General features: G+C 32.2%; 3 protein-coding genes across 3 annotated transcripts in view; 1 reads left to right on the top strand and 2 right to left on the bottom strand.

The window, feature by feature from the left end:
* Window positions 1-3,076, bottom strand: part of LOC101508988 (trifunctional UDP-glucose 4,6-dehydratase/UDP-4-keto-6-deoxy-D-glucose 3,5-epimerase/UDP-4-keto-L-rhamnose-reductase RHM1-like) — a 4,219-nt gene extending 1,143 nt beyond the window's left edge. The window contains exons 1-2 of the mRNA XM_004498506.4: window positions 2,715-3,076; window positions 458-2,042 (exon numbers count right to left, since the gene is read on the bottom strand). Of these exons, the coding sequence (XP_004498563.1) occupies window positions 458-1,981 (1,524 nt within the window). The 5' untranslated portion in view covers window positions 1,982-2,042; window positions 2,715-3,076. The remainder of the gene's footprint in view (window positions 1-457; window positions 2,043-2,714) is intronic.
* Window positions 3,077-5,217: 2,141 nt separating this feature from the next.
* LOC101508669 (serine/arginine-rich splicing factor RSZ22A) lies at window positions 5,218-8,470 on the bottom strand. Its single transcript, XM_004498505.3, has 6 exons — window positions 8,317-8,470; window positions 7,992-8,104; window positions 7,410-7,498; window positions 6,011-6,245; window positions 5,758-5,874; window positions 5,218-5,549 (listed from the first exon to the last, which is right to left on the bottom strand). The coding sequence occupies exons 2-6, from the start codon at window positions 8,078-8,080 to the stop codon at window positions 5,513-5,515; spliced, it is 567 nt and encodes a 188-aa protein (XP_004498562.1). The 5' UTR covers window positions 8,081-8,104; window positions 8,317-8,470; the 3' UTR covers window positions 5,218-5,512.
* Window positions 8,471-11,009: 2,539 nt separating this feature from the next.
* The window catches only part of LOC101508136 (uncharacterized), a 24,295-nt gene continuing 21,902 nt past the window's right edge, over window positions 11,010-13,402 (top strand). The window contains exons 1-4 of the mRNA XM_004498503.4: window positions 11,010-11,219; window positions 11,311-11,820; window positions 12,580-12,938; window positions 13,113-13,402. Coding sequence (XP_004498560.1) covers window positions 11,154-11,219; window positions 11,311-11,820; window positions 12,580-12,938; window positions 13,113-13,402 — 1,225 coding nt within the window. The 5' untranslated portion in view covers window positions 11,010-11,153. The remainder of the gene's footprint in view (window positions 11,220-11,310; window positions 11,821-12,579; window positions 12,939-13,112) is intronic.

The following is a 13,402-nucleotide window of genomic DNA, read 5'->3' as shown; positions in this document are numbered from 1 at the left end:
AGTTCAGATAAGTAAAGTTTGGTCAATGATTGTTTCAATTAGAGTTTGAATTCGAATACTATCAGTAGATTTATCATTGACTCAAACTCATTAACCACTTGATTTGTGAATAACCAGTTTAGTTTATGAAAGTGTAGGGATGAGACAATGGATCTATGAAATTCTAAAATGATATTTGAAATTGATAAACTCTAATCGTATTGGTCTCTCCAGGACAATTTCAAGGGATAAATTATCGACCCAAAAAGACTTATTACGATTAAAGATTTGTAATCATGGATCATTTTGAAACATCATTAGTTTTAAGAACTAGATTGTCTGGCACTAACAATTTTACGAGTTAAATTTGTGATTCACTCTAATTTCTTTTAAGGGTAACAAGGCCAATTTTGCTTAGAAATTGAAGTCATTGATGCTACTATAAATAAGATCTAACTTAAAATTTCAGAGATATTACCATGGCCTTGGTCTTTGAATAATATGAACCAATGAAATTTGGCTTGTCCTCTTCCTTGAATCCAATGCCTGATCCTAAAGGATGCTCTTTATCATACTCAAATATGCAACCAGTTGCAAAATTCATCACATACAATCCACTTTCTTTGCAAACATCAGCCAAAGTTAATGTCCCTACAACATTAGTCCTTATTGTTTCAACTTTATGTGATTCACACCAATCAACATTAGGCCTTCCAGTTACACCAGCTGCATTCAACACATGTGTTGGCATAACCCTTTTAATATCTTCAACAATTGATCTCCTATCTTGTAATCTTCCCCTTCCATACTCCCAACAAATCCTCTCCTCATCACAAATCTTCCCTAACAACCCTCCAATCCAACCAGTCTTACCATATATCAAAAACTTCAACCCCGAATCCCTTCGGCCGACTTCGGTAAACGACCTCAAAAGCCTTGAGTATCCATATTGAAAAGACCATTGGGCTTCGTCAGATAGATTGATCGCTGAGAAACGCGGATGCGGATTCAAAGCAGTCGATACATCTCCCCACCAATCAGGGTTATTTTTGTACCAATCAATCGTCATCTTAAGTCCTTCCTCCCAACTAATTCTCTCCTCCCAACCTAACTTCTTAAGCTTTTGATCATCCAAAAAATATCTTTTATCATTAAAAGGCCTATCTTGAACAAAATCAATAACTTGTTTAGGATCCAACTTAAATAGTTTGCAAATATCTTCAGCTACATCTGACACACTCCTTTCTTTTTGAGTTCCAACATTATAAACTTGACCTATCACACCATTATGAAGTATAACATCAAATGCTTCTGCCACATCACCACAATGAAGATAGCTTCTCACATTTGATCCATCACCATGAATAGGCAATTTCTCACCTTTCATAGCTAGAAGAATAAACTTAGGAACAAGTTTTTCAGGATATTGATTAGGACCATAAACATTATTTCCTCTAGATGTTATTATTGGAAGACCATAAGATCTATGATAAGCCATAACCAACATTTCAGCACCTGCTTTTGTAGCTGAATAAGGATTTGTTGGTAAAAGTTGAGATGTTTCAATGTTACCAATATCAGTATCTAAATCAGTTTCACCATAAACTTCATCAGTACTAACATGAATGAACCTTTTAACACAATTTGTAGCCCTGCATGCTTCTAGAAGAACATGTGTTCCGTATATGTTGTTATATGTGAATTCCATTGAGTTTCCAAATGAATTGTCAACATGAGTTTGAGCAGCAAAATGCATGATTGTGTCTATTTCTTCTTCTATCAATAGATGATTCACTATATCAGCTGAAGCTATGTCACCTTTGATGAATTTGAACTTTTGTGATGATGTGCATGGTTCAAGATTCTTGAATGTTGAGCAATAATCTAGCTTGTCAAGAGCTACAATTTTGTAGCTTGGATACTTGTTGATTAATCTTTTTGTGACATGTGAAGCTATGAATCCAGCAGCCCCTGTTATGAGGATGTTCTTTGGTTCATACATGTTTGCTTTTGATTGTATCTTTCTTCTTATTGTGTCTTTAACTTTCTATATCTGCAATGTTCTGTTGTTTAACATAAGAATCAAATATTAGTCACATGATTAAAAGAAAAATAATAACATAACTTCAAAAAATATGTCAACATATCAAAAAGGTGCAAAAACAAAATTTTGTCTTCACCATCTGGTTTTCAGAGGAAAGGGGTATCAGTAATCCGATCTTCGGCCATAAGGTAAGTAAAGTTTGGTCAATGATTATTTTTGTTAGAATTTGAAGTTGTGTTCTCCTACCGCTTGGATATAAGTTGAAAAAAATAAAATTGTCTTAACCATCTAGTTCCTACGAACAAGGAGTTCTAGTAATTTGGAGTTTGGTTGGAATATAAGTAAAGTTTGACAAAGATTTTTCTTCCTGGGTTCAACTTCGGATTCTCGATACGATTCGCCCTTCATTAAAACTTATTAACCACTTGAATCCAAATCATCCGACTAGTTTAGTAAAAAAAAAAATACTATAGAGTATCTTTCAACAAATAAGAGATGAAGGATGAAAGTTGACACAATCATTGTGTTGGAAATTTTAAATAAAAAAAATTAACAAAATCTTATATTCATGAAACTTACTTAGGACATGCATATCATACTTTGAGAATAATGATACTATTCAAGATCATGAAATAAGTTTATTAATGAAAAAAGGAATTAACACTTTTCATCATGATTGTAATGGTTTTACCTTAATTACATGAAATTTGTGTGGTGTGGTCATGGGATGGTGTAGAATAATGGAAGCAAGTAGTGTGAATTGAAGAGAAAAGAAAAGAGAGAAATTGGTAATGTTAGTTAGAGATTAACTAGGACTCTAAAATTCTACTAGTGGCTATAAGTTACAAACGTGGACTATGATCCGAACAAAGTTTTAAAAGCTTAATTTAGTCTCACATGTTAATCCTTATATTATGACCCTTAATTTAGGTTTTTAGAATGCATTGCAAATAATATTTTTTTGTTAAGTCAAAAGGTTTCTCATTGAATTGAACACTTATAGCCCTACAAAAAAGCCACCTTCTAGCAAATGATATAGGACCAATGGTTAAGAATGTTTATTATGGTTCAAATATTTTATTGATTTTCAACTTATTTATCTTTATTTATCCAAAAAAAACTTATTTATCTATGTCATATTCCCTCTGTCTCATTTTTAATATTTATTATATAACATTTTATAATACTAGTACATCACTTTTTTCTAATGTTATCCTTATTTATTAAAGTGGTGGACAAATGATAAATATATAAAATATAAAAACATTTTAGTCTTGAACATATTACTTTACCATGAAAATTATGAGTAAACAAAAAGTATGCACATTTCGAAGTCTTCATCAGAATAGTTTGTATTGAACAATATTAAATATAAAAAAGTTATAAATATGACAAATGATTTTTTTAAGATAGTAATGGTTTATTGGTTCAACAGAAAGAGTTAAAAGGATTGAAGAGAGATGGAATTAAACAAGCAAAACTTGAGGTATAAAAAAATATTTATCTAACATTTTTGCATTGTGTTCTTATTTTAACTATTTTTATTCACCCTCACAAATTCATGATGAAACTCTATATGTTTATGTAGACAAAAGGAAACATTTGATACAAATAGGATATCTCACACTTGATATTTTCAAATGATTTTATAATTTTCTTTTCTTTTAAAGGAATAGTAGAAGTTTCATAATTTAAGTTTTATTTGCATCTTCTATGTTCTTATAAGAGTGGGTTTAATTAAAAAAATAATAAATAATAAATAAAAAACACACTTTTGAAAAATATGATAAACTATTACAATAGTTTTAACAAATTTACTACGTAATTATAATTTTTTTAAAACATAAAAATAATTTTTATAATAGTGATAAAAGGATAAATAATAATTTTTTTATGTAAAATCTTTTTTAAAAAATATAAGTTTCTTTTTTATTATACTTTAAAATCACTTTTCTTCAAATTTAAATAAGTTTAATCTTTTTTATAAACATAGTATGACACAAAGGTAGATGTTTGAATCTCTTAATCATTTGATTGAGTGTTAAATTCCTAAGCGGTATACAAGAAGAAAACATATGTTAGAAGAAGTCAATTATTTAAATAGATATCAATCAGTATATCTCCGAGTAGGAGGTCCAGTAACTTCAAATTGAAGTGTCTCCGTGAGAGACACATCGAATACCCAATCATCTATATTTTTTATTCTCTAAAAAATATTTTATCGAGTATTTTTGAAATTCTAAAAAGGTATACATAGATATGTATTCTACGAAAAATGGAAAGAATAAAAAAGTTGGACAAGCTTATGAGACATAAATGTAAACTTCAAGATGGTGTCGGATTTTTTGTATTGGCAAAATTGTTTGTTGGTGAACCAATCTTGCCAAGTTAGTCGACATTGCCTCTATGCCAAGATGCGATTTCATACCCAATGAGTTAGTTGGCTGATCATGTGTGTTGGTTATTGAACCAATCAAACTTGGTGGATGCTGGCCCAATCAAACCATGTTAACTATGTTAGGAACCAATGAAGCCTAGTTTCTGTATCTTTATATTCTGTGTGTTGAAGGTTTATCCTCTCTTACTTAGATTGCAGAAACTCATAGAAAACTTATCGGCATCGAAATTTGAGTCCCACTAATTTCTCACATCTTATTTACACGACAGTTTTCTATTTTGGCATGCTCAACTTTCTAAGGTGACAAAAATTAAAGAAATTATTCTCTTGTAACCGCGTGTCAATCCATTAATTTTTTAGCAAGAATATAATAATATTCATCATGAACATGCTTGTCTTACTTCTTGGAGTGAGAAGTCTAGGCTCACAGAAGAATATTGGTCTCTCTTGAATGGTGGATCCAAACAATAAAGATACTTTCAATCTATCAAAAACAGGGCGTCTATGACTAAGCCTAAGCAGTGTGGTGGCATGAACATCAAGCTTTATATAACAAAAGTATGAACTTCTAGAATATTTATGCTTTTATACTTAGCTATAGCTACACGCTTGACAAACAAGACTGGAATTTAACAGATAAATCATATACCCTTGTTTCACAAGTTTTTAGGGTTAAAATAAAACTTTTCCATTTGAGACCTAGGGAAAAAATGTCAAACAGAATTTGAGAATAACAAGCGGTGAGAATCAACAAGAAAGAAGCATGTAGTGAATGCAGAAGAATAACACCAACAAATCAGAACAAAAAGAATCCTCTTCACAGGAGACAAGCATATACTTTATATAGATCTGGAAAAACAGTAGCAACAACTTTAAAAAGACGGTTATCTGCAGTGAAACTACAAGTACTCTGTAAACATAAAGAAAACACTAGCTGAGACATCAATAAAATAACTAATCCAATACAATAGTCGATACTCGAGCCATAATCCAACAAAACAGACTCATACTGCAATTGAGGCACCACTTGATAAACAAATTGTCAAAATCTCTCTATTCTCTCAATAGTTGCAGTTACCGATTCTTAAAAATCAACTTCTGCTTCGGCGTCGCTCCCTAATGCCATTTCTGCATATATTTTGTTTTCAGGCATCATGTGTCAGTACTCAAGAAAAAAATTACCACAATTACCATTAAAACAATGTTTTTTTTAAATAACATATTAAGCAAAAACATGGCATCTTAATAAAATGTTTGTTTGAAAACCAGGCCTGTTCAAAAAGTGGCAACAATAGTTAGCCTTAGAAAGATAAATTTAAGGGTGAGCATAACTAACCCATTGGCATATGGCACCTCCTCACGTCCTCGGTAAGGAGCTGGTGACCTGCTGTAGCTGCGTCCACGAGGAGAAACACTGCGGCGTCTGGGGGACCGCCCACGAGGACTGTAACTCCTGGTGCATACAAAAGAAAAGGGAGATGAGTGGATATGAAGCAAAAAATACTGATATAAAGTATGGTCTTCAATAAAAAATTAGTGCCAAATCAAATGTACACAGATTCAAAATAAAACATAGGAAGCAGTCCCACCTTCGCCCATAACTTGGACTCCGGCGAAATCGAGGTGGACTACGGCTACGGCGTCTTCCTGAACCACCACGATTGCGACATTCACGAGCAAAATGGCCAGGTTCACCACACTCATAACACTTCAAATCAGAACCACCACCGCCACCGCCGCCGCGACCACGACCCCCACCACCTCCACCGCCGCCGCCGCCACTTCTAGAATTGTGAGAAAGCTCTACCCTCCAACCATTCTTGCCTGTTCCACACGAAACAAATGAAAACGCCCAATAAACATAAAGTAATAAGAAAAAAAACAGTGATCCATGCAACAAGATTTATGAGAGAATAAAAACAGAAACCATGTCTGGTTCTGAGGTGTTTTATTTTTAATTTGACAAGGGTACTTTTACGTTTAAACCTTGAAAGAGGAACATCTAGCAAAAAGATATCATATTGATGTTCGCTTTAACACAGATAGGTGTTCAATTATATAGGTTGTGCACGTAACCATAACCCTGCAAACATATTGGTCTTTTAGATCTTCTCAATAAAAAGAAAGACCAGTAGCATTAAACAGGTAGCAGAAAAGCTTGGATTTCTTTATCACGACAAGTGCAACAATTATTAATTGTTTATGTAAATACATATAATATATAATATTCACTTAAAAACAAGTGCAAAACATACTATAGTAAACACAAAATCCAGACCATATTTCAATAACAGTTTGCTACAAGGACCAAACAACTTCCGTAGGCTACATCAAGGACCAAAATTTCCAAATTTCAGAAAAAATTGAACAGCAGAATGATTTATGAGAACACAGTGGCATCATATAGGCATAACTAGGAACAAGTTTTTCATTTAGTAAAGACAATATCATGTTACCATAATCTTTTCAGAAGTTATTTAACCCTTTGTCGACAACAACTTAATTGGAGCACAAATTGCTCAAAGGGGGCATATATTCAGAACACAGGCAGCACTCACATGGGCCACAGGTTAATTGTAGTAGCACACATCTCATAAAACAAATCCATTATGCAACAGAAGTGTGTAGCTTGCGAGATAACACTCTGAAGCAGTGCAAATCCTTGGTTCACATTCTTAATTCTCTTTACATGAAGTGAAAGTGTACAAATCGGCGGACTCCGAAGAAGATTAACGAAAAAACCACTATTGCAGGGCGGGCTGCTTGCATAAGAGATTAACAATGCAGAAGTAGAAGAAAGAGAGCATCTGCTTGCCCATAGAGGCCTCAAACGAAAAAGAAGACTTAAATACGTAGAGTTGAGGAAAACCCTTCAAAATATTGACCGGAAAAGGGGTGAAAAACAATAATACATTAGCAGCTTAGAATAATGTTGTAATCAATATATATGGCATTTTGTTACACTTTCAATAATTCTTCTACACATACCATCTAATTCACGAATAGCGTCCTGTGCATCTCTGCGGTCATCAAAGTCAATAAAGGCATAACCAGGTGGTCTCCGAGCAACCCAAACACTGCAAGCACAACATCCATGAAAAAGATTAAAAAAATCATTCTCTAAAATAATCTTCAACAGCAACAATACACATTCTGAGCAAACTATGAAATTAAAGAGTCCATAACAAGGCTAATCATAGTTAATTAAAGTTAAAATCAAAGACATGTGAGTCTGTGACCAACACACACACAAAAAAACACAGTTCCTCTCAATATCCCACTAACCCCCTTAATAACTAAAGTAATTAATAATACTTGATTTGCAACAATTTAATTCGAAAAATTAACATGACAAAAACTTCCCCTCCATCAAAAAACTATATCCTAATTTTCATCTATTTTTCTTAAGATAAAAAATTCCTTACTTCTACAAATAACAACAAAAAAATGCAGTGGTCATCTTTCACTTTAATTATTTCCTCAGTTCAAAATTTAAAAATAAAAAAGTTTCTTTAATTTAAAAAAATCCTTTTGCAAATATGTAAAATAAAATAAAACTTTTTCAACTACCTTCGAATAACACCGAAAACACGGAATTCATCTTCTAGGTCTCTCTCCGTGACTCTCGAATCCAGGTTACCCACATACACACGAGACATCGTTTCGTTCTTTTGACAATAAACCTGCAAATCACAAATAAACGGAAAAGTTAAATTAATTTAAACTAAAAGAGAGAGAGAGAAAGAGAGAGATTGAATTTGCGTAAAAAATAATAATGAAATAGAAGATCGGTGAAAGTTTTAGAGGTTATACGAAAAAAGTTGAACGATGAAAACAAAACGGAAGGTGAAATATGTTAAATGTTAGAAGGTAGAAGAAGAAGATAGATCTGAACCTTTGAAAAACCCTAGCGGCCTGTTTGGGTTAGAGAACAACACAATGAATGATTTTAATGCTGTGGGATAGTGTTGAGCTTTATAAAGCCCACTTCTCATCTCACTTCACCAAAACCTATGACTCATTGTCTTTCACTTTGTCCATTTTCGTCTTTTCAATCGCAAATCAAATTTGTGTTATCATGGGCAAAATTATTTTATTTACCGGTAATAATTTCTTTATCAAATTTGGTGGTAACATATCCGTGTCTTATTAATAAGTTTTTAATAGTCAAAAATAATAATGCCCTGTTTGTAATTTTTTTTATTTAGCTTTTTTAGATTAAGACAAAAAAAAATTAATTGAGGTAAATTTTTTTTAAGATTATACAAAACTATTTTATTCTATTATTATTTTCAACGATTATAAACATTATTTTAATTGATTGGTAAAATTAATTTATATTTATGATGTATAGTCTATTTTTTATTTTTTTATTTAGGTTTTAATATAAAGAAGAGTTATCGTTTACCACAAAATTTCAAAAATAGTTTAAAGATGAAAACATATTGACATTTTATCAATAATTTTACACTTTCGTTTAAGTATTAATTTAATTTGTCACATTATATTGTAGAGTTTTTAAATTAAATATATTTATTTAATTATTTATTATAGCAACGAATTATTATTAGTTAGTCGGTATAAAATAATTTTATATTGTATCTCATTTATTTTATTTTTTTCCAATAAAACAAAATGATATATATTTATTGAGATAGTTTACTGTCCCGACTACAAAACATGTTAAGAGTAGAATACTTAACATACAAAGAGAACACCTCTATCACTATAATTTGGGGTTTCGCAAGATCACACCAACAAATCAAAAGAAATTCCACCAAACTTCAGAGGTTGTGCCAATCAATGATGCATCTTGTAATTAAATTCTTTAACCTTACATTTAAACCAATATCAAAATAATTGTCAAGAAATGGTTACTCTTCTTTTTCCTTCTAGAACAAACCATAATCTCCAATATTCAATCCAAAAGCACTTGTAGTAGAATTATAAACTTTACTTAGCAATATATCACTTTTCTCACGAGTAATGATTCATCATTGTTAAATTGTGACTTAAAGTGTGTAGAATAAGCAAAAATGAAAATGTACCTGAGAGAAATATATGAAACGAGAGAATAAAAAGAAAGATTGAATGATAGGCAAGAGAAACGTTAGTAGATGTGGGTCTCGTGGGTTTAAGTTGTGAGTATTTGTTGTCTTATTTATTTATTTTAAACCAAATAGTGTGTTTCATTATCCTCTTTAAGAGAATCCGTTCTCAGTTTTATTTGATCTTAACTACTACTAACAGTGAGTTTCAAATAAACGCGGGTGCTTTGCACAAATAAGTTGTTTAATTTCCTAAGTTGTTTCTTCATCGGATAGTCCTCGCCAAAAAACTTTAAGCGAAACGATATCTTTTGAGCACATACGTCTCACTTAGTTATCTATTGCAACTACCATAATAAATCATTATCTAATCGTACATATTTATGATTGATAACATACAAAATATCATAAACACATTATAAGAGATTATCCAGTGTGGGATATAACTATAATAGTATTTCAGTTAACTCATCTCCAATTTAAAAAAACCAACGTTAAATAAATTATACTATTGATTATAACTTTAATACTTATGAAATATTGCAACTCTATATCAATTGAGGCATCCTACAACTTACATTAGGATGCAACATTAAGCAGAATGTTAAAATTAGAAGCAAAAAAAACTAGTAAAAATGGTGGTGCGAAAAGTACTTACTTTCAATAAAGTAGCCCAACCCACTTGCCTTTCATTGTTGTTTGAATTTCAATTAAACAAAAAAGCAAGAAATTTTTACTCTATACCCCACATTTGTACTTATATCCCCACAAAGTTTAAAAAATGTTAAATATATCTTTGATTTTTTTATTTATTATTTTATCAACTACCAAATAATTCAAGTTTTTCGGAAATTACTAGAAATATTTTTATAAGATTTTCGCTACAGAAGGTTAAAATGTGTACACCCGAAATATTTTTTAAAGTTTTTAGAAGGTTAAAAAAGTGTTTATCGAATTTTTTTTAAAAGTTTTCCGATATAAAAGGTTAAAAGGTTTTCTGGTACATATCTTTTACAAAAAATGAGTTAAAAACACAAATTAAATAAATAACAAAGTAAGAAAAAATTAAAATAAAAAAAAAATTAAAAAGAACTTCCGGAGAAAGCTTGTGTGTTGAAGTTTCTCCGTAACTTCTAAAAATATAATTTTTTTTTTGGTATTATATATATTTCGAAAATGTTGAAATAAGTTTTTCGAGTATTACAGAAAACTTCAAAAAAAATATTCAGAAATGGTCTTATTGAAAAACTTTTTTTAAGTTTTTTATAATGTAAATTGTGTGCCAGAAATTTTTTAAAAGAAAATTAAAAAACAAAAATCTTTTAAATCATTTATATACAGGCGAATTAAATGATAAAATGGTGAAAATTAATTTTTTTTAATATTTATACCGAGACATTTATCTCTTTTTCTTTAATTTATGAAGAGAACATCTATCTCTTTTTCTTTAATTTACGAGGATACAAGGATAATTTGGGGAGACTTGTTAAAATTTTCAAACACAAATAAACCCCTATCCGAACCGATGTATATATATGCTTTGCAGTGACATTAACTCATCGCTGGCATATTTACACGCAGCGCCTTTGCCGTTATCCCTCTTCATAAGCTTAAACCCTCTTTCTCACCATAAACCCTTAAACCATGAAATTGGAATTCGAATGAGTCTCTCACTCTCACGACAATGATTCAACTTCAACGGAGCGTCTTCTCCACAACCACCACCACTCCCTCACTTCGCCACCTCATGGTTAATCTATGTACATTATTTCTAATTTAATTTAATTTAATTTGATTTTAATTGCGTCATTAACATAATTTCGTGTTAACTTCTCTCGCAGTTGCAACTCAGGTCGTTTCACAATCCGTTAATTTCACCGCCGTACGTGAATTTAACAAAAAACACCGTCAACCGCCGTAGCCGTTTTCCCTTCCGTTCTTTCGCTGTTATCAACCATGAATTCACTACTTTGAAATCCGTTACGTCCGTTAACGGTTTCGGTTATCCGTTTTCGGCGAATGGCGTTGGTAGGTGCTTGCCGTTTTCGTCTGGAACGGAGAAGAGTAAACGGAAGAAAACGGTAAAAGCTGTTGCGGTTCCCGGTAAGGATGATAAGGATGTGAGTTCTACTGTTAATAATGTGGATTTTGGGAAAACTGGTTTGAGTGAAGAGTCTAAGAGTGATAAACAAGAATCTAAAGTTAATACTGCTAAAAAGAAGAAAAAACCGTCGCCTGGTAAGAAGAAAGATGTTAAGACTGCTGCGACCGATTCGTCGGAAGTCGTTGGTGAAGAAGTTTCTATAAAACCCTCTTCCAAAGTGAAGAAGGAAAAGAAGACTAATTTAAAGGTTAGTAATTTATTGATGATTTTCGACAAGAAAATGATGCGTGTTATCAGTATAAGGATTTAAATTGTGGTTGAGTAGTGATTGTAGTTATTATACTATCACTGAAACTGGATTTTTTTTGTTTTCCCCAATGCTGTTGTCGTGATTATTACTAGTTTTGTAAATTTTTTAGTTTGTTTGGACGTGTAAGAGAGAGTAGAGTGGAGTGGGAAGTCATTGAATAAATTTATATTTTTATTGTTTGGATATTTTAATGACTGGTGTTTCACATATAACGGGCTACAGAGTAGCAGAATTTGAAAAAGTTGCTATTGTTATGCAATGCGCTATTTAGGACAAAATGTTGTCAACTAGCGGATATAACTTTGCTATATAACACTATAGCGTAACAAAATTTGAACAAATCACTATTTTTTGCAATCCTCCGTTGACAACAGTGGTTGATGATTGAATGGAGAAAAACATATGTTGAAGTACAATTTTATTTTTTCTGTTAAAAAAACGGTTCGATTTTATAGGGGGAGAAAAAAAAAAAGAGGTATTGGATGGAATGGGATGGGGTTTGTTCCATCATATTGCGTTATATCCCATTTAAACCATCCAAATAAGGGAACCTTTTGGTGATTCCATTTCATTCGATTCTCATTCGTTAATCCAAACATAGCCTTAGTATTGCGGCCAGAGTGACTCACAATTTTAAACACTGCTAGTAGCGCTTGTTGCTGTTTTAAACATTGATGCCAACATGGGTTTGTTCAGGAGAGTTCGTCCATCAGCACTTCAGAAGAAATACAAGATGATTCTGCTTCTACAAGATCAAAGAAGAAGGATGTAAACTCTAGTCAGGTTGATCTGGAGAAACCGCTAGGGAAGTTTTCAGGAAAACCACTGTATCCTCCCTCAGGAAAATCTGTGGTGGTTGTGGAGTCTGTTACAAAGGCAAAGGTTATTCAGGGATACCTTGGTGATATGTATGAAGTCTTGCCAAGCTATGGTCATGTAAGAGACTTGGCTGCGAGATCTGGATCTGTGCGACCCGACGATGATTTTAGTATGGTGTGGGAAGTTCCATCCTCTGCTTGGTCTCACTTGAAGAACATCAATGCTGCGCTGAGCGGGTACGTTCTCTCATCCACTTACTCTAGTTTTCCAATGGATTTTTATTTTTTATTTTATTATACTAAAGCAGAATAATCACATTTACTTGCAATGGATTGTTTCACTTCTGTGCTTTTATGCACAAGTGGATGACAACCTGTCTCCTGCTTAATTAATTTTATGTTGTTTCACAGAGCAGAAAATCTTATTCTTGCATCAGATCCTGATCGTGAGGGAGAGGCTATCGCTTGGCACATAATTGAGATGTTACAACAACAGGGAGCTCTGCACGATAATATTTTTCTGGCTAGAGTTGTCTTTCATGAAATAACTGAAAAATCTATAAAAACTGCTTTGCAAGCACCACGAGAGATTGATGTAAATTTGGTTCATGCTTACCTTGCACGAAGGGCCCTTGATTATTTGATTGGGTTTAACATTTCGCCATTACTATGGAGGAAGTTACCAGGTTGCCAATCAGCAG

This window comes from Cicer arietinum, chromosome 4 (assembly GCF_000331145.2).
Source record: "Cicer arietinum cultivar CDC Frontier isolate Library 1 chromosome 4, Cicar.CDCFrontier_v2.0, whole genome shotgun sequence".
Classification (NCBI taxonomy): domain Eukaryota; kingdom Viridiplantae; phylum Streptophyta; class Magnoliopsida; order Fabales; family Fabaceae; genus Cicer; species Cicer arietinum.
This window is presented reverse-complemented; position numbering and strand designations above follow the sequence as displayed.

Excerpts from the sequence above, each read along its gene's own strand:
- LOC101508669 (XM_004498505.3), bottom strand. The coding sequence starts at position 8,080 with ATGTCTCGTGTGTATGTGGGTAACCTGGATTCGAGAGTCACGGAGAGA. Across the intron at positions 7,499-7,991 it reads GTTTTCGGTGTTATTCGAAG|TGTTTGGGTTGCTCGGAGAC; the intron begins GTAGTTGAAAAA and ends TTGTGCTTGCAG. Across the intron at positions 5,875-6,010 it reads AGTCCAAGTTATGGGCGAAG|GAGTTACAGTCCTCGTGGGC; the intron begins GTGGGACTGCTT and ends TGTATGCACCAG.